This window comes from Schistocerca nitens, chromosome 3, assembly GCF_023898315.1.
Source record: "Schistocerca nitens isolate TAMUIC-IGC-003100 chromosome 3, iqSchNite1.1, whole genome shotgun sequence".
NCBI lineage: Eukaryota > Metazoa > Arthropoda > Insecta > Orthoptera > Acrididae > Schistocerca > Schistocerca nitens.
Window position 1 is genome coordinate 255,633,090 of NC_064616.1, and position 21,306 is coordinate 255,654,395.

The 21,306-nt window shown below is 41.2% G+C and overlaps 1 protein-coding gene across 1 annotated transcript in view; it reads right to left on the reverse strand.

Annotated features, from left to right (window-relative positions):
- Window positions 1-16,283: 16,283 nt before the first annotated feature.
- LOC126248224 (protein obstructor-E-like) overlaps window positions 16,284-21,306 on the reverse strand; it is a 54,857-nt gene continuing 49,834 nt past the window's right edge. Inside the window, exon 5 of the mRNA XM_049949047.1 lies at window positions 16,284-16,909. Within this exon, the coding sequence (XP_049805004.1) occupies window positions 16,855-16,909 (55 nt within the window). The 3' untranslated portion in view covers window positions 16,284-16,854. The remainder of the gene's footprint in view (window positions 16,910-21,306) is intronic.

Genomic DNA, 21,306 nt, shown 5'->3' on the forward strand with positions numbered 1-21,306 from the left:
TGGCGTAGCGAGCTTGTTACGCCACAACATTACCTGCATCTGTGTATGTCTTATGACTTTTGTCACCTTGGTGTAATTGTATAATGAATTTAAAGATCAACATATAACGACTCACACAGAAATCTCATACGTAAAAGGGATAATCCTTTAATAATTCCTTTTGACCCTTTACAGCCAATTTCCACTGAGCTGACATTATTTACAAGGTACATATAAAGGGTTAATCTGTAAGTTTAAAAAATAATTTGCTGAGGGATCGTCAAAATAGTGGGCATAGATTTCTTACAAATTCCAAATAGAATTCGCTAAACAACAGTAGAGTGGGCTATTAGCATCAAAAAGCATAGAGATTAGCGTAAGTTAAATTGATACCTACATGGAATGAAACAATCAATTGTTCAGGAACGCTTGGTTCTTGTATCTCACAGTTGTACATACATGTTCCGAATACCACATTGTATCAGAGACTTTATGATAGGTACATGGTAACATATAATTCTGGCGTGCAGGAGAAAAACAGTCGTATGTACATAAATTCTACAAACAGAACTAAAAGGGATTTCCCTTCTGCAAACCAGAATCAGAAGAACTCTACAGCACTGCATTTGTAGACAGGTACCAAGACATGAGAAATTTCATTAATTCGATAATCACTAATCTCAATAGGATTGACTATATATATAGGTAAGATATTTCATTTACTCGTAAAATGAAGTGCTATTCGTTTATCGATACTATCGGAATGTCCGTACACTCTTACAGACATGTGGATGGATATGGCGAAACTGAGAAATACAAAGTCCACTTCGTGTATCTGAAGTGAATAAAAATGACCATCGGTTTCTGTGTTAGATAAACTCAGAAAGTTGAAATTTATTTATTTAGTAACACTACTGGGACCTACATACTCTTTGGTGTACGTATGGGAGGATACATGCAAACAGAGACGAACAGTGCTAATTTTGCATCTCAAAACTAAACAGAAATCGACAAGGGATACAGGTATTAGACAGGCTCCAAAAGTTGAGATTTATCCATTTAGCAACACTGATAGAGCCTACACACACTTTGATGGACGTGTGGAAGGTCGTAAGTGAACTGAGGAACAGAGAAACCAACTATTTTACAACAACATTACGTTAAAATGGAAATGCTCTAGTTCTACAGACAGACGTGAAAAATATGACCTCTTGTTACTGATTTAAAAACACACAAATTATCTCTAACAACTGTTCGACTGAAAATGAGGTCCGCGCAAATTGTCAAAACTATTACAAATTTCAATTCCACGTTAAGTCCATTCAATTTTCTTAAGAGTCCTCAATGCAGTGGTAGTGAAGTTACTTTGATAATCATTAAGCAAATATGGTTCCTTTGTACTACACGGGTACGTCCTTGAAACCTGGCCTACACACAAAGCATCTCCCTCTGGAATTTCGAAATTCGTGTACAAACACAGTTATACTCAAACTGGCTAATAAAGTCTTACCAACATCCTAATGCCGATAAAGAAGTTATTAATCAGAATATTAAGTCACTTAAATAACATTCCAATACTTTCGCCATACCATTACAGAGTGAACTGCAAACATAACTGCCTTACCTCGCAGCTGGGAGAAGAATGCCGTCCAACTGTCTACTACTGTATGGTTTGAAAACGGGCGACTGAGTCCGAAACCGGTAACCATTACAGCTGAATTTTACATCAATGCAACTGAGACTGACGTCATAAAAAATGCCGAATTTTCTCAGTACTGAGCAGTTGCTGACCTACCATCCCGCGGCAGCATGCGTCGAATAAGCAAGAAAAATTAATAAGTAATAAATACTCCTGAAACATTTAAAAATCGATTTCAACATTTTTGTTTTTGCTTCGCATCTTCACTTTCAGTTCCTGTTTTATCCATGAGTGTCTGGGCACTACGTTTGGTGCTACCAGCAGACTTGCCTAGAATTTCTTTAAGCCTTAGGCGAGATCTTTCGATATGATTCTGATACGGCAGTCAATGAAAGCTTCATACATTCCCGTCTGACAGTGTAGCAACTCATTATCTATGCCCTATGCTTTGTTTTACTTCTGTAATCTATTAGTCGATGTACCTTTACAAGTTTCTTTACTATATGTCATCGAGCGTCCCTCCCAAACCAAAACGAATTGTTGGGCGAGGTACATATCTATCCACTGCTTGGTTAACTATTTTTCTAAACGTGAGCCATAGTTCCTCTGCATGCTCATGCTCAAAGATAAAGGATCCGAGTTATTGCTTGGGATATGACCCTACTGTCTCAAAAAAAATGGTGCAAATGCCTCTAAGCACTATGGGACTTAACATCTGAGGCCATGAGTCCCCTAGACTTAGAACTACTTAAACCTAACTAACGTAAGGACATCACACACATCCATGCCGGAGGCAGCATTCGCACCTGCCGGCCGGCCCTTACTGTCTGTTTATCTACTTAACTGAACATGTAAATCCTCGCATCTGCTTTAATTATCCTTTGTACATTGATAATGATTGTTACTAAAACACCGGGAAAAGTAACGCAATGGTTAGCACACTGGACTCGCATTCTGGAGGACAACGGTTCAAATTCCCGTCCGTCCGTCTCGATTTAGGTTTTCCATTATTTCCCTAAGTCGCTTGATGTAAATGGTGGGATGGTTCCTTTGGAAGGACAATACCGATTTCCTTCCCCATCTCTTCTTAATCCGTGCTTGTGCTCCATCTCTAGCACAAGTTCGGATTTGGCAAGGATGGAGAAGGAAATCGGGCGTGCCCTTTCAAAGAAACCATCCCGGCATTTGCCTGAAACGATTTAGTGAAATCATGGAACACCTAAATCAGGCTGGTCGGAAGCGGACTTGAGCTGTTGTCCTCCCGGATACGAGACCAGTGTTTTGTGGAGGGTATGGGCAGAAGGAGAGATTACATCTGGCAAAAAGGACCTCCTTCTGCTCGGATTTCTGGGTTGGGAAATAGGAGTTGGCGAATATTGCAATTGGAGAGGATGATATTGTATGGCAGTGGAGGGAAGGAGGGGAATGTGTGGCGGTTGAGGCGTTTCAGCTGCTCAGATTCAATGATGGAGTCAACTACCAACTAATTTTGCTCCATTAAGGGCTTCTTCTTAAACAGCAAGTGAAGGTTCCGGGTTAGTTTACGGACGAAAGTTGGGCCCAGATATTTGGGGTTTAAATAAACTGAGTGGAATTCTTGTGTATGTAGAAGTCGGAGACGTGATATTGGCGGGTTGTTTTTTTTTTTTTTTTTTTTTTTTTTTTGTGATCATTACTCTGATTCGGTGAGACCGATTCTTAAGTACAGAAGATTACATGTAAATAAAATTTTGAACTGACAGCAGGACTGGATAGAGATAAGGAAGGCGGTGTCGTTAGCACGGTTAGCTGGACTTTTGAATGTAGGTGGGCATGTTGGTTGTCTGGAGAAGATCTAGTAGTGGGGACAGGACAGCTTATTAAGAACAGAAATTCATGTCATATGCTCGAGAAACTAAACGCTGCTAGCGTGTCACCCGTAGGGGTAGCTAGTAAATTATGTAACCGTAGACCAGAGGTGATTTGAATTCTAAGAACTAATAACGGCGGCAGTTGAGAGATATGTACCAAATAAATTAATAAGAGGTGGTATTGATCCCCCATGGTAAATAGGGAGATCAGCACACTTTTGCAGAAACAACTAACGAAGCATGCCAAATTTATAAGAATACAAATCCCCAAGACTGGCGAAGTTTTACAGAAGCTCGAAATTCATCGCTAGCTGCAATGCGAGATGAGAGATAGATTCCACAGCGAATCTCTGTCTCGAAATCTAGCAAAAACCCAAATCGATTCTGGTCGTATGTAAAGAGCACCGGCGGCAGTACGCAATCAATACCTTCACCGTGCATTAACAACGGTGATGTTACTGATGACAGTGCCACTAAATCAGAGTTACTAAGCACAGGTTTTCGAAATTCCTTCACCAAAGAAGACGAAGTAAATATTCCAGAATTCGCATAAAGAGCTGCTAACATGAATAACTTAAAAGTAGATATCCTCGGTGTAGCGAAACAGCTTAAATCAATTAAAGGCAAATCTCCGTCCAGACTCTATACCAGTTAGGTTTCCTTTCAGAGAATACTGAATAGTTCAATACTTAGTTGTCACATACAGCCGCTCTCTCGTCTAAAGAACTTAAAAACTGAAACAGCATAGAAAGGAAATAGGAGTAAACCGCTTAATTACAGACCAATTTCGATAACGTCGATTTGCAGTAGGATTTTGGAACACATACTGTGCTCAAACATTCTGAATTACCTCGAAGAAAACGATTTATTGATTAACAGTCAACATGTATTCAGAAAATATAGTTCTTGTGAAACATAACTAGGCTCTTTATTCACAGGAATTGCTACCAAGAGGGGATGTCAGATTGATTCCATATTCTTAGGTTTTCAGAAGGCTTTTGACACCGCTCCTCAAAAGCGACTTCTAATCAAACTGCGTGCCTGTGGAGTATCGTCTCAGGCGTGCGACTTGATTCGTAATTTCCTGTCAGAACAGAAAGCCATCGAGTAAAATAGAAATAATATCTGGCGTTCCCCACGGAAGTGCTATAGGATCTATCTTTTTTCTGCTCTACATAAACGATTTAGGAGATAATCTGAGCAGCCCACTTAGACGGTTTGTAGATGATGTTGTCATTTACCGTCTTGTAAAGTCGTCAGATATCAAAACCAATTGGAAAAATATTTACATGAGATATCTGTATGGTTCTAAAAGTGGTAGTTGACTTTAAATAATGAAAAGTGGGAAGTCATACTCATGAGTAGTAAAAGGAATCCGCTAAATTTCTGTTACACTGTAATTCTCACAAATCTAATACCTGTAAATTCAACTGAATTACGAAAAACTTAAATTGGAACCATCACATAGATAATGTTGTGGGGAAAGCTAACAAAGCCTGAGATTTATTGGCAGAACACTTAGAAAATGCAACAGGTCCACTAAAGAGACTGCTTACACCACGCTCGTCCGCTCTTTTCTGGAGTACTGCTGTGCTGTGTGGGATCCGCATCCGTTAGGATTGATGGAAGACATCGTAACAGTTCAAAGATGGGGAGCTCGTGTTGTATTATCACGAAATAGGGGAGAGAGGGCCAAGGATGTGATACACGAATTAGGGTGGCTGCCATTAAAACAAAGGCGTTTTTCGTTGCGGCAGGACCTCATGAAATTTCAATCACCAACTTTCTCCTCGGAGTGGAAAAATACTTTGTTGGCGCCTACCTACATAGGGAGGAATGATCATCATAATAAAGTAAGAGAAATCAGAGCTCGCACGGCAGGATTTACTTCTTCGCTTTCTACGCGGGCTGTTCGAGAGTAGAGCGATATAGAAATAGCTTGAGGGTGATTCGATGAACCCTTTGCCAGACACTTAAATGTGAGCTGCAGAGTAATCGCGTAGATGTAGATGTACAAACTCTGGTTAGTACCAGTTGTTTAGCGTGATAACTACAGCAGAAGAACCGTTGTATGTCTTACGTAAGTCTTATGTAATCAATGCCAAATTAAAAATAAGTATATGGTTAAAAGTTTCCCACTATGTAAGCCGAATAACCTGCCGAAACCTGCTGCCACCTATCGCGTAACACCGAAAAGGAAAGATGGTGGATTTGGCCTTGGCATTTGTAAAACTAGTTCGGTACGACTGCCAAACGTGGACTGGGCTGGCAGCGTGCCCATAGAAAGTGCCATACACCAACAGCTCGCCAAAAGAAGAGCCCACGTTAATGATACCCTCAGTGAATATATCTCCCTTGAGAGGTACGTTTTCACTTTAGAGATACATAGCTACACTGCTTTAAAAGTGTCACAGAGAGACAGAATGTGTTAGAACGTGTCTTCCGAAAATTTCCCGCTTTCGATGTTGCGTGAAGACTACGTTGCATTAGACTACTTATTTTAAAGCATGTAGGGATGAGCACACAATGGCTGTTACTGCTAGCTTTCTGTTATGTATGTAATTTAATTATTTTGCACACATCTTCATCAGCAGCACGAGTTATGGCGGGCAAGTATGAGCTTAAGAATCAGATGCGAACTTGAGATCACCGAGCTTTCTGCCAAACAACAGCGAGCCTAAATTTTTTCGGCGTTTTGAGGTACACTACTGAGTTCAGCTACATACATATTGGCAGCAACCCCTCACAAGAATATTATCAACAAAACCCACGGGATTATACAAAATAACAAGATGAAAAATCAGGCTACTAACAATTAAAATAGCATATAGTCAGGGGGAATGACTACCAGTGACCGTTCAATTAATGTGGAATGTAATCGTTATTCATAACATACTAACTAACGACAAATTGCGAAAAATTAACCGCAGTGTAACTTTTAATTGCGAAATGGATGCTCTTGCAGATACGGTAATTCAGAGATTTTAATCTCGGTGTACATTTGAAGAAGTCTGGCAATCTTCGATAAGACCACCTCAACGTGGAAATGATACGCTGTTGAGAACTTGCGATACTGGCATTTATAAAAGAACTATCTTATTAGAATGGCTCACCACATAGTCACATATACTGCTATTCATACGTCCAATATGAGCACCACACAATCAAATGCCAGAAGTACCAGCAAATTGTTGTTGAACATATTAGTTCAGCTTCCTTAACCAGTTTAATGAAATTGTGTTTAGTGTGAAAGGGTTATTTCTTTTTTGTAACATATATATGAATTTCATGATATTGTACACAGTATATAATAAATCTAAGATGATTGTGTTATTTGCAAATATGTTGTCTTCCTCCAGTAAGACACTGGTATGACAAGTGCGATAGCTTTCCAAGCCTACTTGTAATCCATGATAAGACTGTCAAGAGCTGCAGCTGAAAGTTGAATGTTTGCGACTTGATGCAATTTCATTACGGACTACATTAATGGAAGGAAATAAAGGACGTCTCGTTAGAGTGATATGACAATCTTGTCACTAAGATACTACACGAACTGCAGCAAATCTGAGCAGTCAAATCGCGTGTGAAAGCTGATAATGCTGTAGCAGAGACACCCGATACAAGTGAACAGAGGCAGACTTGAGAATGCACTCAGGACTGAAACCTCCTGAAAGGTGAAAGGACTAAAAAAGTACCTGAGTCCTAGTGTTTGTTGAAGCTAAGTGAAAGACATGTACGAAATGGTTTGCTTAGAGAGAGAATGACTTATTCGATACGGTCATGGCGACTGCCAACGGTATGCATCGGCTGTTACACCCAAAATCTCTGTGCCCTGTATTCCATCGTTACCATTTTCCGTATGTAAGGTGCATGCACGACTTGAGTAATAGCAAGTTTTTGTGTGATAAATTGTGGTGGGTTTTCATTCATCAAGGCACAGTCGTATAAATGTTTCAACAGTCGCGTGTCTGTTCGATAACATGCTTTTCGACCGTGAAAAAGTAGCGATTGGTAGTAAAAATCGGACGTATGTGACGAGTACGTTGGAACATTAATTAACTCCACATAATGTAACAGTACATAAACAGAGATCATTTACTGCAGCGAAAATCTTCTAATGATAGAACGTTTTGTAGCAAACTGCAAACCATTTCTGTATAAGTATCCATAGTTTCTACACGCGATGACATTTTTTTGTTTCTGTTAAAAAAAAAAATCTCAGGATAAACGAAAACTTTTGGGTTTTCGGGCCACAAACGAAATATGGAAGTCCTGAATTACCTCAGAAATTGAACGATTTTAGTGTCTGAATCTAAGAAATTGTTATTGTTTTACACATCCATTTGTAGCACATAGAGATTGCTATCACAAAAATAATGTTGTGGAAGTGTCGTGTTCATTCTCGCTCCGTGTTCTCTATCAATTACTGCTCCAGTAAATCACTCCTTTACCATCGGCATAATTGTAGGTTGGTTGGTTGGTTTGGGGAAGGAGACCAGACAGCGTGGTCATCGGTCTCATCGGATTAGGGAAGGATGGGGAAGGAAGTCGGCCGTGCCCTTTCAGAGGAACCATCCCGGCATTTGCCTGGAGTGATTTAGGGAAATCACGGAAAACCTAAATCAGGATGGCCGGACGCGGGATTGAACCGTCGTCCTCCCGAATGCGAGTCCAGTGTCTAGTTGTAGGTATTTGAAGATTAAAGGGCTGATACAGCTGACATAGGAAACTGGAACATAATCAAAGTCGGTACCGTTCTTAGAAAATGAGCATTGGGGACCGATGCGAAAATCCCACATTACCGTTCTGGGCAAGAGCCTAGTGAACGTGGTTTGTCATGACTTTTCTCCGACCTGTAAATGACGTGGCAGGTTAGCACTGGCATCCTGTGAATGACTAATGACTTTCTGCGCAGTGTAGTGATGTATTAGTATTGTTATAGAGGGAAAGAGGGAGAAGGGCGAAAACCTGTGCTGGCATATAACCTATTCCCTCTAAGAGCACTTAGTAGGCTGCCGAGCTTAACGTCACCATCCGTCATCAACAGTGACACGTGTCATCATTTCCTGACACTCTGCAGACAGCACTGGAATTTTATTCATGATATTTGGAAAAGTCTGGTAAGCACAAACCTGACAACAATCAAAGTAGTATGCTTTACAGGTGCTATTTCTTCTGCTCATATTAATAACGTTGTTTGAGAGGCACCAACATGACAAACTGACAGGCAGACATATACCAGTTCCTATTCCTGGCCATTCCCGCGACCTCAGTGCTTTGGATTTCTGTTTGCAGGGACGCCTGAAGGAATTACTTTTCACTACAGACATTTCAATTGTATAGATGCAGCATCTGCGTGTCATGGAATCTTACGAAACTATCCGACACTATTTGAGGATAATTTAAAGCGTGCGAAAGCCTTTTATCTGTTTCAACCGTAAAGCAAGTGGACGATATTTTGAAAGTATTCTATAAGTTTATCATTTTGCAAAGGGGTGATTTGTTTTTCTGCAGTATTCTTTCAATAACGAAGCTTTTGTGGACTTACGTGCACATAATTTTTATTTTTATTTTGGTGTAACAGAAACGCCTGTCCAAATATTTCTGATACAGCATGCACATTAGATGAACAGAAGGGCCAACACGATAGCACAGCAGAATTTCTATTGACTATACGTAGGGATGCTCTCGGCCGTAGCCTGACTTACTTTACCCACTCCACCATCCCAGGAATAGTTGCGAAATATTCTCGAAAACAATGGACGCAGGTATCTGTTGCACTGCTCCAAATCTTTTATAACGGCAGGCTGCGTTGTTGTGAAGTTTGAGCCACTGTACTGGACGATTAGTTGTCTAACTGCCTTTTGATTACATTTTTGTTCGGTTTACACTTTGCTTTCTTCGAATATCAGGCTAAAAAAATGTTTATCATCTACAAATGTCACGTAATATTGCTCATACCTAGTATTAATTTAATGATAACACATTATGTGCACTAGAAATCGTTGATTTCATTATTACTGATTGCTATTTGTTCCATAGGCACTGATAAAAATAACAGCAGATGAAACAGGTAAAATGGGTCTTACATCGCCTCGTCTCGTCTTCATACACTCCTGGAAATTGAAATAAGAACACCGTGAATTCATTGTCCCAGGAAGGGGAAACGTTATTGACACATTCCTGGGGTCAGATACATCACATGATCACACTGACAGAACCACAGGCACATAGACACAGGCAACAGAGCATGCACAATGTCGGCACTAGTACAGTGTATATCCACCTTTCGCAGCAATGCAGGCTGCTATTCTCCCATGGAGACGATCGTAGAGATGCTGGATGTAGTCCTGTGGAACGGCTTGCCATGCCATTTCCACCTGGCGCCTCAGTTGGACCAGCGTTCGTGCTGGACGTGCAGACCGCGTGAGACGACGCTTCATCCAGTCCCAAACATGCTCAATGGGGGAGAGATCCGGAGATCTTGCTGGCCAGGGTAGTTGACTTACACCTTCTAGAGCACGTTGGGTGGCACGGGATACATGCGGACGTGCATTGTCCTGTTGGAACAGCAAGTTCCCTTGCCGGTCTAGGAATGGTAGAACGATGGGTTCGATGACGGTTTGGATGTACCGTGCACTATTTAGTGTCCCCTCGACGATCACCAGTGGTGTACGGCCAGTGTAGGAGATCGCTCCCCACACCATGATGCCGGGTGTTGGCCCTGTGTGCCTCGGTCGTATGCAGTCCTGATTGTGGCGCTCACCTGCACGGCGCCAAACACGCATACGACCATCATTGGCACCAAGGCAGAAGCGACTCTCATCGCTGAAGACGACACGTCTCCATTCGTCCCTCCATTCACGCCTGTCGCGACACCACTGGAGGCGGGCTGCACGATGTTGGGGCGTGAGCGGAAGACGGCCTAACGGTGTGCGGGACCGTAGCCCAGCTTCATGGAGACGGTTGCGAATGGTCCTCGCCGATACCCCAGGAGCAACAGTGTCCCTAATTTGCTGGGAAGTGGCGGTGCGGTCCCCTACGGCACTGCGTAGGATCCTACGGTCTTGGCGTGCATCCGTGCGGCGCTGCGGTCCGGTCCCAGGTCGACGAGCACGTGCACCTTCCGCCGACCACTGGCGACAACATCGATGTACTGTGGAGACCTCACGCCCCACGTGTTGAGCAATTCGGCGGTACGTCCACCCGGCCTCCCGCATGCCCACTATACGCCCTCGCTCAAAGTCCGTCAACTGCACATACGGTTCACGTCCACGCTGTCGCGGCATGCTACCAGTGTTAAAGACTGCGATGGAGCTCCGTATGCCACGGCAAACTGGCTGACACTGACGGCGGCGGTGCACAAATGCTGCGCAGCTAGCGCCATTCGACGGCCAACACCGCGGTTCCTGGTGTGTCCGCTGTGCCGTGCGTGTGATCATTGCTTGTACAGCCCTCTCGCAGTGTCCGGAGCAAGTATGGTGGGTCTGACACACCGGTGTCAATGTGTTCCTTTTTTCCATTTCCAGGAGTGTATCTTCATATTATAGACCTGTACAGTAATGGTCCAAGTGGATCTCCATATGGTGAACAACTACAAATGGTCTACTCTCCTAACCGTATTCCAGATGTCGCAGGAAGTAGACCTATCCAGCCTACAGTCTATCTTCTTGAGAAAGAAAGTGAATACCTGATGCTGAATAACCATAACCCGGTGATTCTTTTCCAGAACGTGTCTATCAACCAACCTGACGATGGAAACGTCCCGATGTGACGTTAAGAATGAATCAGGTGTAACCTGTGGACTCCAAGCTGCCGTAAGTTAGCTTTCGTCACATGTCGCAATTCTTCGGAATTGGTATCTTTTTCTGTGTCAATGTATCTTGGTGGAATAACACAAACAACTCTGTCAATTTGTCTGAAACATTTAAAAAACAAGGCTTAGAGTTTACAGACGTGTCGACGTAAGAGTAGGATGGAGCACTAGCTCTGTTGCACAAGAATTCGAGAGAGCCGTTATCTCAATCAGTTACCGTCTCAGAATTTGTGTAAAGCGATTTAGAGAAAGTAACAGAGATGTGACTGTAATGGAAAACTTTGGTAGATGTTGAAAAATTACTCTTGAACATGATAGTCTGGTTTCGTGCAAAAAATGATAGGGATGACGCTCCAGATTTCTCTACAAAGAAAGAAATAGCAATATCACGAGGGTTGTAAAGACATTTTACGTATTATTCTATACAGTGTGGTAGGAAGAAAACACGATTAAATTTGTAGGTGATGTGGGTGTATACGTACGTAAAATTTAGTACACAGAGCTGCCACCACCGACAGCAAAAGGGCTCTAACCCAGATGGACATCTGGTCGAACTGCCATGGATGACAGTCAGGAGACGTCATTGCATGTTGCTTTACTCTGTGCCAGAGTTCATCAACCGCAGTGGTTGGCTAGGGGTGGTTTGAGTCTTTCAGCAACAAATGAACCATTTTTATCAGTGGCTGAGAGATCTGGAGGACGCGATGGCAGTGACAACAATTGGACACATTCAGTATAGGGGAAGGTCAGAACAGCAAAGGTAACGTGTGGTCTTGCGTTATCTTGTTGGAAGATAACAGCACAGAGACCTCTAAAGCAGGACACAACCACTGGCCTTAACATGTTAGAAATGCCACGTCTGATGTCAACATTACAGACTATGTGAACCAGAGACGATCTTGTGTACCCAGTGGCACTCCAGACCATCACAACAACGATGACAATGACGAATGCAACTTGGGAACCTTCATTGTCGTTGGAGTTTCTACACACAGATACGCACATAGTGATCTTGTACGCTGAATCGGGATCCGTATGAAAAGACTAAATGGTGACCCTCCAGTGTCCAGTGCTGCCGCTGAGAGTGCTCTCCATGTCGACACTCACGGTGCTCCAAAGGACGACGCACTGTCCGTGTGAATAATTTTCCTGCCGCAAACAGAACCATTTTTTGAGTCATAGTCGTGACATGGGGGTACGATCCTACACTACAGAGCGAATAATATGTCTATCCTCTCTATAACAACAAATTAAATAAAATCACCAAATGGTGATATTCAGTACTAATATCATTCGAACTGTTTCCAACAACTACTTTGCAGCATGAATAAAAAAGTTTTGGACTCTTTCAAATGATGACGCGACAGTCGTCAAAAACTTTTACAGACGATTTGCTTATCTCAAAAATAATATCCACGACTCTTACAATATTAATTGTTTTGCAGTTTGTGACTATCAGTCAGTTTTCCACAGAAATATTTAGGACACTCCCAGATCCTCACATATGCTGTTGCTTATCTTTCGTTATTCGTTGAAAGATTTTGTCCAAGAATGCTTTTCTTCTGAAACGAGAGAGACACACGACGAAACATTTGGAATGGAGGCTGAATCGTAAATGCGGAAGACGTTTAGACTCTATGGAATGATATCAGTTTTCCGTGATAACCATCAGCCAGAAACACAAATGCTAATAATGTGTTTTTCTTTTTTACGTTTATAAGAAAGATATTCGTGGATGTTATTCTGCATAGTGTGAGGAATAGGATCTGGATTCATGAGACACCTAAAAATTTCTGTCAGAAGGGCACTGAATATTAAGTCTCAAGTTGTCATTAACGTGCTATCAGTTAAGCAGTAAATTTTGATATAGCAGGATCTCGAAAACATAGTTTGATAGGTAATCCGTTTTCATTTATTGTCCCCAATACAACACTGAATACTGTTTTTCCTGCGACGAAATACATTACCCCACACGTCGACTCGTTAAATATCAAGCCACCTATTCGAATCAACAAACCAAAATTAGGAGAAAAAAGTCGCATCGTCGTAATTTTTTTAACAGTGAGGGGAGGGGTTCGGACGAATTCCATGAACAACATACTAAAAACCCTGACTGGTGTGCTGTCAGTGTAGGTGTGTGTGTGGGGTGGGGGGGCGTTTGCTGATCACTTTTTTAGATTTTTCTTGAATAACTTTGTTTCTTGAATAACTTTGATTCCTAGGACAAAATTTAATTACATGAAATTTCCAAAAAGAAAGGATCCTATTGATTTTTTCTCTAAGAGTAATAGTTTCTGGGTAGCAGTGGATGGAAAAATAGCAGAATAATAAAAAATGTATTAATGGACAAAATTACTGTTCATTTTTAAACAAATGGGGTTAAGAGCAAATATTAAATGTGTGTACCACGTCTAAGTGCAGTAGAGCCGTATTGAGGGATAAATTGTGTTCTGGGAGTGTACCAGGTTGGGGAGGGGACGGGGTTGGATGGTAGGAGCACAAAGGAAGGTAGGTCGCTGGATTGTGGTCATAAAATTCTCTTCTTCATAGATCTGCAAATTGAAAAACGACCAGGTAATTCACCACTCTATCTATCCCACTACGTCACAAGAAGAAACTACAGAGCGTATCAAAAAGTTAAACCTACTCTTCCGCAGCTCGCCTTATGAATCACTGGCGATGCGGTGCAGGACACCTGATGCAGTAGGAAGGAATTAGACTCACAAAAACACCGAAACTGTGGGCGTTTTACACTTCTCTCTTTTATAACGGCCTTCCAATACCTTAGATTGCTGAAATACGCCACAAGGCGAATCGTGTTTAGATAGTGGATAAAATGTCGACATGTCAATACTCGACGAACAATATCAGTAACAAAGCTACAAAACTAAATTGATTGAAATGACTGTAGTCAAAAACTCCAGAGACTCAAATGCCTGGGATGCTTTAGAAAGTACGGTCTTTTGACTATACAAAGATTTTGGGATTATTGTTAGAATGATTCATATTAAATAGATTCAAAACCTGTTTTATAATAATTCTCCGTGTTGCAGATGTACTACTCTTCGCCGAGTGGTGTGGCCGTGCGGTTTGAGGCGCCATGTGACGGATTGCGCAGCCCCTCCCGGCGGAGTTTCGAGTCCTCCCTCGGGCACGGGTGTGTGTGTCGTTCTTAGTATAAGTTAGTTTAAGTAGTGTGTAAGTCTAGGGACAGATGACCTCAGCAGTTTGGTCCCTTAGGAATTCACACATGTTTGAACATTTTTTTGTGCTACTCTTTGACATAGTTTCAGTGACATGGAGATCAGTTTTGTCACTCTATTTTGCAATAGCGACATAAATCCCAATATTTTTCTTAGTGCTGTAATCCAATAACTTCAAATCAGCAGATATATGAAACAGTAACATTTCAAGGTTGGGAAGTTTCTAGACATGTGCTTTTCTCTGTTAAATGAAACGTGTTTGAAGACTTATCATATTTATTTAAATATTGACACAGTTCAACTGTTTTGATTTTTTGACATATATATCTTGAAGTTTATTTCTGCTACTACTCCTACAAATCAAATCAGTTCTTGTGCGATTCTTTCTTGAGTATATATGGTGAACCAGAATTCCATCGACAAGTTTTCAGAGATGGTCGTGTGGGTCAATACAAGAAAATTTTTCGAGGAAACATGGGCTTTAAAATGCGTACATTAAGAGCTATGAGCACTTGTTCATCTTCGATACTGTGAAACATCTCTTGTACGGCAAGTTCTTTGCATTCCATATTTTAGGAGGTAGTACAGAACAAAACAAAACAAGACTAGTTAATATGGGCTCTAAAATGCATACTTTAGGAGGTGCAAAATGGTTCAAATGGCTCTGAGCACTATGGGACTTAACATCTGAGGTCATCAGTCCCATATAACTTAGTATTACTTAAACCTAACTAACCTAAGGACATCACACAACACCCAGTCATCACGAGGCAGAGAAAATCCCGGACCCCGCCGGCAATCGAACCCGGGAACCCGGGGGCGGGAAGCGAGAACGCTACCGCACGACCACGAGCTGCGGACCTGTAGGAGGTATGTGCAGCTGTTCAGTAGAAGTGTTCCAATGTAGCAAAGATGAACAAGCGCTCATAAGTCTTCTGGTGTGCATTTTAGAGCCCACGTTTTATAGCCTTTTTCTCTTGTTTTACTCCATACTACCACCGCTAAAAGTTTGTTGTTGGCGTTGTGGTTCACCCTGTATCTTTCAAATAAATGCGATGTGGCATATTGAGTGCTCAGTGTTGTACAGTAGTCTAGGAAACACTCAGCAGTTCTCATGACAATATGCAGCTGTCAATGAGAACAGTGGTATTATAGCATCAGACTTCAACACATAAAGGAGTTCACCATATGTTTTCGCACTGAGAAATTCGAATTTGAAGAATGAGAGCTTTTATATTACAACTGTTGTAGACGTATAATAATACAGGGAAACAAAGAGTCCTTTGCACTTCCTTTGTACCCGCTGTTTCTCTAACGTTTTAGGCACAAGCCACATAAATTCCCCTTTTCCTGCCAAAGAAATATAAAATAATAGAACTTATTTATCACGGGCTGTGTAATTTCCAAGTATTTTCTTTTTCTCACTTCTTTATGTGATGGGTATCATTTTTACAAATAGATTTCTGAAATTTCTATGTACATGCAGAACAGCACGTTCTGAATTCGTATCTACTCGGCACAAACACTTTCAAAACAGATCCAGCATGCAAACCTACAAACAGTACATGGCACATAAATAATAAACATCTGTAACAAGCTAATAGTATACGAATCTACAACTATCTCTCCCCACTTAATGTTATAGGACACAACGTCGCAAAGCAATGTCTATTTGTGCAGATCCTGTAAAGGAAACAATCATTTTTGGCCATACTCATATTTTGAATAGTGAAGATGTAAGATAGTACGGCTGGTAAGTAATAAAAGGAAAATTCATTAAATAAACAAGGCATGAATGGCTATATATTGTTTATATTTTATTTAGGAAAATGTACATCTTGTTGCTTCAAACAGACAATTTCATAAAAATCTCGTACTTAATATAGAAGGCAATATCTCTACATTGATATATCTGTTACAGTTCAGTTTAATAATTGATTTAGGCGCATCAGTCAAGAAATGTAGAACCTTATTGGTAATTCGCTCAAGATTGAACGGGTTTTCACGCCTTGGAAATGTCTCTCAGTTCTTTTACTTCTGTAAAAATATGGTTGTGACTGGAATCATTACACAAATAGAAATCGAAAGATTTCTTTTACAGTATATTTCTTGTAGCTGTTTAACTTTATGTAACTCAAGAGGCAGTCAGGTCACTTTCTGTAAACACTGACGGTTCTCCCGAGAGTGGGAACCATGGCTCTGTTTCCTTCAGTTCTCACATTCACTCACTTTGCCCAGTCCGCTTCTGACTCGTCGTTTTTGCAATGCTGAATGTTGAAGTTTGAAGGCTGGTGAATATCTCGAGACCCGATAGCCCATTATAGAAACTATTTACAAGTGGGTTCCCACAGCAGATGTGCTGAAGATTTATGACTTCTTGGGCTTCGGCTTCACGTCTGGACTGTCCTTGTACCAGTCCTCGCTGTAAAACAAGAACCATAGTCTTATTAATCAGTTTCAGTCTACATAGAATCATTCAAGTATTATTTTCAAGGACATACAGAGGTTTACATGGACAGCTTTTACAGATAGTGGCAGATCGTAACAAAACAGGTGGAATTATAGGTGTGAACTTATGTCTGTTTTAAAATACTGGTTATGGTGAACTAACTATCCAAGATTTCTATGTAAGACAATAGCTGCACTCCATAGAAGCACTCTTGACACTGTATATATACGTCATACACAAAGTATTTGAAAGAAATGACGCTAGTGATAAGCAAAAATACAGTTTGCAGTGCTGTGAAGTCACAGTTTTTTACAGCATCATTAGTCAACTACCTGCTTTAAGGTCTTCCTTGCCAACAGAGGGCTTGAACCCAGTTCCGACAAGGCAGATCGTGCTTAAACCAAGATTAATTTTTTGTGATTCTTAACTGAGGCCTACGCTACTCTTCGAAGTGACACGTGTAACCTTGAACTAAATGAAGCTGCTTAGAACTACAAAAAGTTCCTCAAAACCTCATGTTGTGCACGAATCAGATAAAAATACGTCAAAAAAACAGTTGTGTCACACTATTTGTAAGACTGTCATCAGCGTTTCTGGAAAATTTCCATTCAATTCATAAAGAAAATTTCTCATTGATCAGTTTCAAAGACAGTACTAGCATTAGTTTAACTTCCCAATTTATTAGATAATATAACATCACACAAAATCTACTGTGTTAACTAATATGCCATAGTACAGTTCGCATTATTCGTTGTTGTGGAGTACTCTTGGTACAGCGTACAATTTGAAATAAGTAAGAACAGTGGAACTGAAATAATGTCAACAGTCTTAGTAATTCGCCTTTATCTAGCATAAACTGAACAAAATATATGCAGACGTACAGGGTATAAAGTGACTACTGCTTGTCTTTTATAAAATTCACTTTCAATACGTGTTCCACCTTTAATTCTTTTTTCTTACGCGTTGCAGGTACTTCATCACTTCGGAAGTCTCGATAGTGATCACCAGAGAGTGAATACCAATCTTTGTAAAGTCTTTTGTATGTACCTTATAAGATGATGAGAACGTTAGTCCATTCTACTAAAAATTTCGGAGAAAAACATAAATCTGTTTCTGAATAACGTGCGAATGTCCTTTAAATAGGAACGGCAATCCCTAGAGGGAAGACGACGTTCTTTTTGTGAGACACTTCGAGAAAATTTAGAGAACCTTCACTTGAACGGTTCTAGTAGCACCAACGTAAAGACCACGAAGATAAGATACGTTGCGACTCGTACATAGGCATACAGACAATCGTTTTCTCTCGCTCTATTAACGAGTGAACAGGAAAGTAAATGACCAGTAATGGTACAAGGCACCTTCTGCCATGCATCATACGGTGGTTTGCGGGGCATTTAAAAAAGAAATCCATCACTATTGTATCATGGAAGTTGCATTTCAGCTATCTCTATTACTAATTATATAAAAAAGAGTTTCATTACGAGATAGGAGACTGATTATTTAATCTGGTAGCTTCAGAACTATTTATACTATAGAGCTGGCCCTGGCCGAAAGGTGAGATAGGCACAAAATTCAAAGTACAGAATTTGGTACTGAAACAACACAAGAGAAATTGGCATAATATTTGAAACAAAAAAAATTGAAATCTTCCCTCACTTAAGGATTCTCATGGAACGATGAACATTATGTTAACTGTTTCCTGTCGTTAAATGCTGCCATCCTACTTAAACTCCCTTGGACGGCTTGGACGTAGCTTAGAGCTCACATTTGCTTTGCTCTTTTGTCGAAATTCCTGCTTCAAAGGCGTTTATTTTCAGTGCAAATTTTATTTGTGATACAAGAAAATTACAAGTTTCGCAAGGTGCTGGTCACACTAAAAAGAATTCACGCAAGAAACAGTGAAGATAAAATATTCATATTTGAGAGTATGCACTCAGTTCAGACGAAACAGTGGAAAGTAAAATGTTGGACTACTACAATAGCTGAGCTTTTTTGTCATACTTAACTGTAAAAAATATTGTAGGATTTGTAAATAAAAGCAAGATAGTTTCAGAAGCGGAAAAAATTGTTGACTATAAATTTTGTAACCAAGAGAAAAATACACTCAAACACACAAACACACACACGCACACACACACACACACGCGAAGCTGTAAGTGATCTCCTTTTACATCAGATTACATTCGGGCTCTGAAACAAATAAGAGTATAATGTAACTAATTTGAGAGCAACAGACTTTAGTTTTCTTGACTGTCAGTTTTGATGGGACAGCATTATATTGCACTCAAACGCACACTATCTTTGACAACAAACTTTTTGTTGGAACACGATTTATGTTTTGAGTTATGAGTAAAGATATTTCTGGAAGATGCCCGTGTGAATATGAGAAAAGATCGTGAATTCTGTGCTGCCTTTAAGCCTTGACGTCGACAAGATATTTTTCAAATTCCTTTGCAGGGGTCTAGGGGCTATGTAGGGTGAATCAGTAGGAAAGGTACATGTTTTGAGGGGTGATAGCGATGCTGAACAAAAAACGTCATATGAACATATGTCCTGTTCTTAACAGTTTCCGATGAAACTAATAAAACCAGTGGAGAACAGGACAGATGCAAATGAAACATTGTGATCTAATGTTTTGGCTAATTTTGTACAAAAAATGTTCAAAAAGTACACCGTCAACTGCAATGAACTTTGCAGCTCTTGTAGACAATGTCTGTATTGCTGATCTGAGCTCATTCGTACTGTCTTTACTTGGGCACATGCATGTTAAATACGAACGAGGCGTTTCTTCATGTCCACTCTGTGCTTGTAGACTTGTTCTTAAGCCAATCCCATAAACAGTAACCTAATGGAGTAAGATCGAGTGACCTCGGTGGCCGAGAAATGACTCCACGGTGACCGGTCCAACGCCCAGGATACGTTTCAGTGAGATACAGTGACACTGGCCGTACGGAATGTGCAAGTGAAGTGCGCATTGAAATTGTCAATAAAGACGTAGTCTAATGTCGCTTTGGTGGTATTCGCATTTGAGTGCTGGTGAAAAAGAAAATGCGACTTACGCCCGTGATTTTCAAACAGCTCTATGTCGGATAAGGTTACTAAAACGGCATGCACTCATAAGCCAAAACATTATGACCACTGCCCGCAGCGATGCTGGATACCGTCTGGTAGCGTTGCGGTCACGTGACGCGCTATGAAAAGTATGTAAGCGCAGCGATAACCCCAGCGAAGATGTGGGCTGCAAATGGGGAAAAACATTGAGATAAGCGACTTTGACAAAGGGCAGATTATTATTACGCAGAGGCTGTGAACGAGCATTTCGAAAACAGCGAAGCTGGTGGAATGTGCACGTGCTACTGTCGTGAGCATCTACATAAAGAGGTAATAGAACAGTAAAACTACCACTAGGCGCGAAATGGTTGGACGTACACGGCTCTTCACAGAATGTGGCGTTCGGAGGTTTGTCTGCTATATAAAGTGGGATAGATGGTGATCTGTGGAATCTCTGCCGAAAGAGCACAGTGCTGGTGCACGAACAAGTGTTTCGGAGAACACCGTTCATCGTACATTGTTGAACATGGAGCTTCGCACAGACCACTCCTACGTGTTCACATGTTGACCTAACGACAGCGTCAGTTACGATTGCAGTGGGCACGGGACCATCGGCATTCGATCGTCTATCAGTGGAAATGTGTGGGATTTTCGGATGAATCACGTTTTTGCCACACTAGGTCGATGGTTGTCTCCGCAAACGCCGTCATCGTGGTAAACGGCGGCTCGAAACGCGCAGCATGCCACGGACGCAGGCTGGGTGGAGCGATATTATGCCACGGGAGACATTCTCCTGCACTTGCATGGAACCTGTGGTAGTAATCGAAGACACGCTGACAGCTCGAACCACATGAATCCCCTATGCCTGATGTCTTACCCGACGACGGTGTCATATTTCAGCAGTATAACTGTCCGTGTCTCGGAGCCAGAACCGTGCTACAGTGGTTTGAGGAGCATTATAGTGAAGTCACGTTGATGTCTCGGCGAGCAAATTCGCCTCATGTAGATCCTGTGGAATCTGCGTGGGACGCTATCGGGCGCAATCACCGCGTACTCAGATCAGCGGCTTGTTATTTACGCAAACAACATTACCAGCACGCAGACGTCTAATGTCACATATCTCCACAAACCAACCAACAAACTGTCGGATCCTTGATACACAGAATCGGTTATGTATTTCGTTCCAATGACGGACAAATCAGCTATTAAGCAGATGGTCATAATGTTTTGGCTCATCATTGTATGTCCATTTGCAGTTCCTTTGTTCGGAATCACCAATATTGCCACCCCTCCAAGCATGTACCTTTCCTCCTGACCCA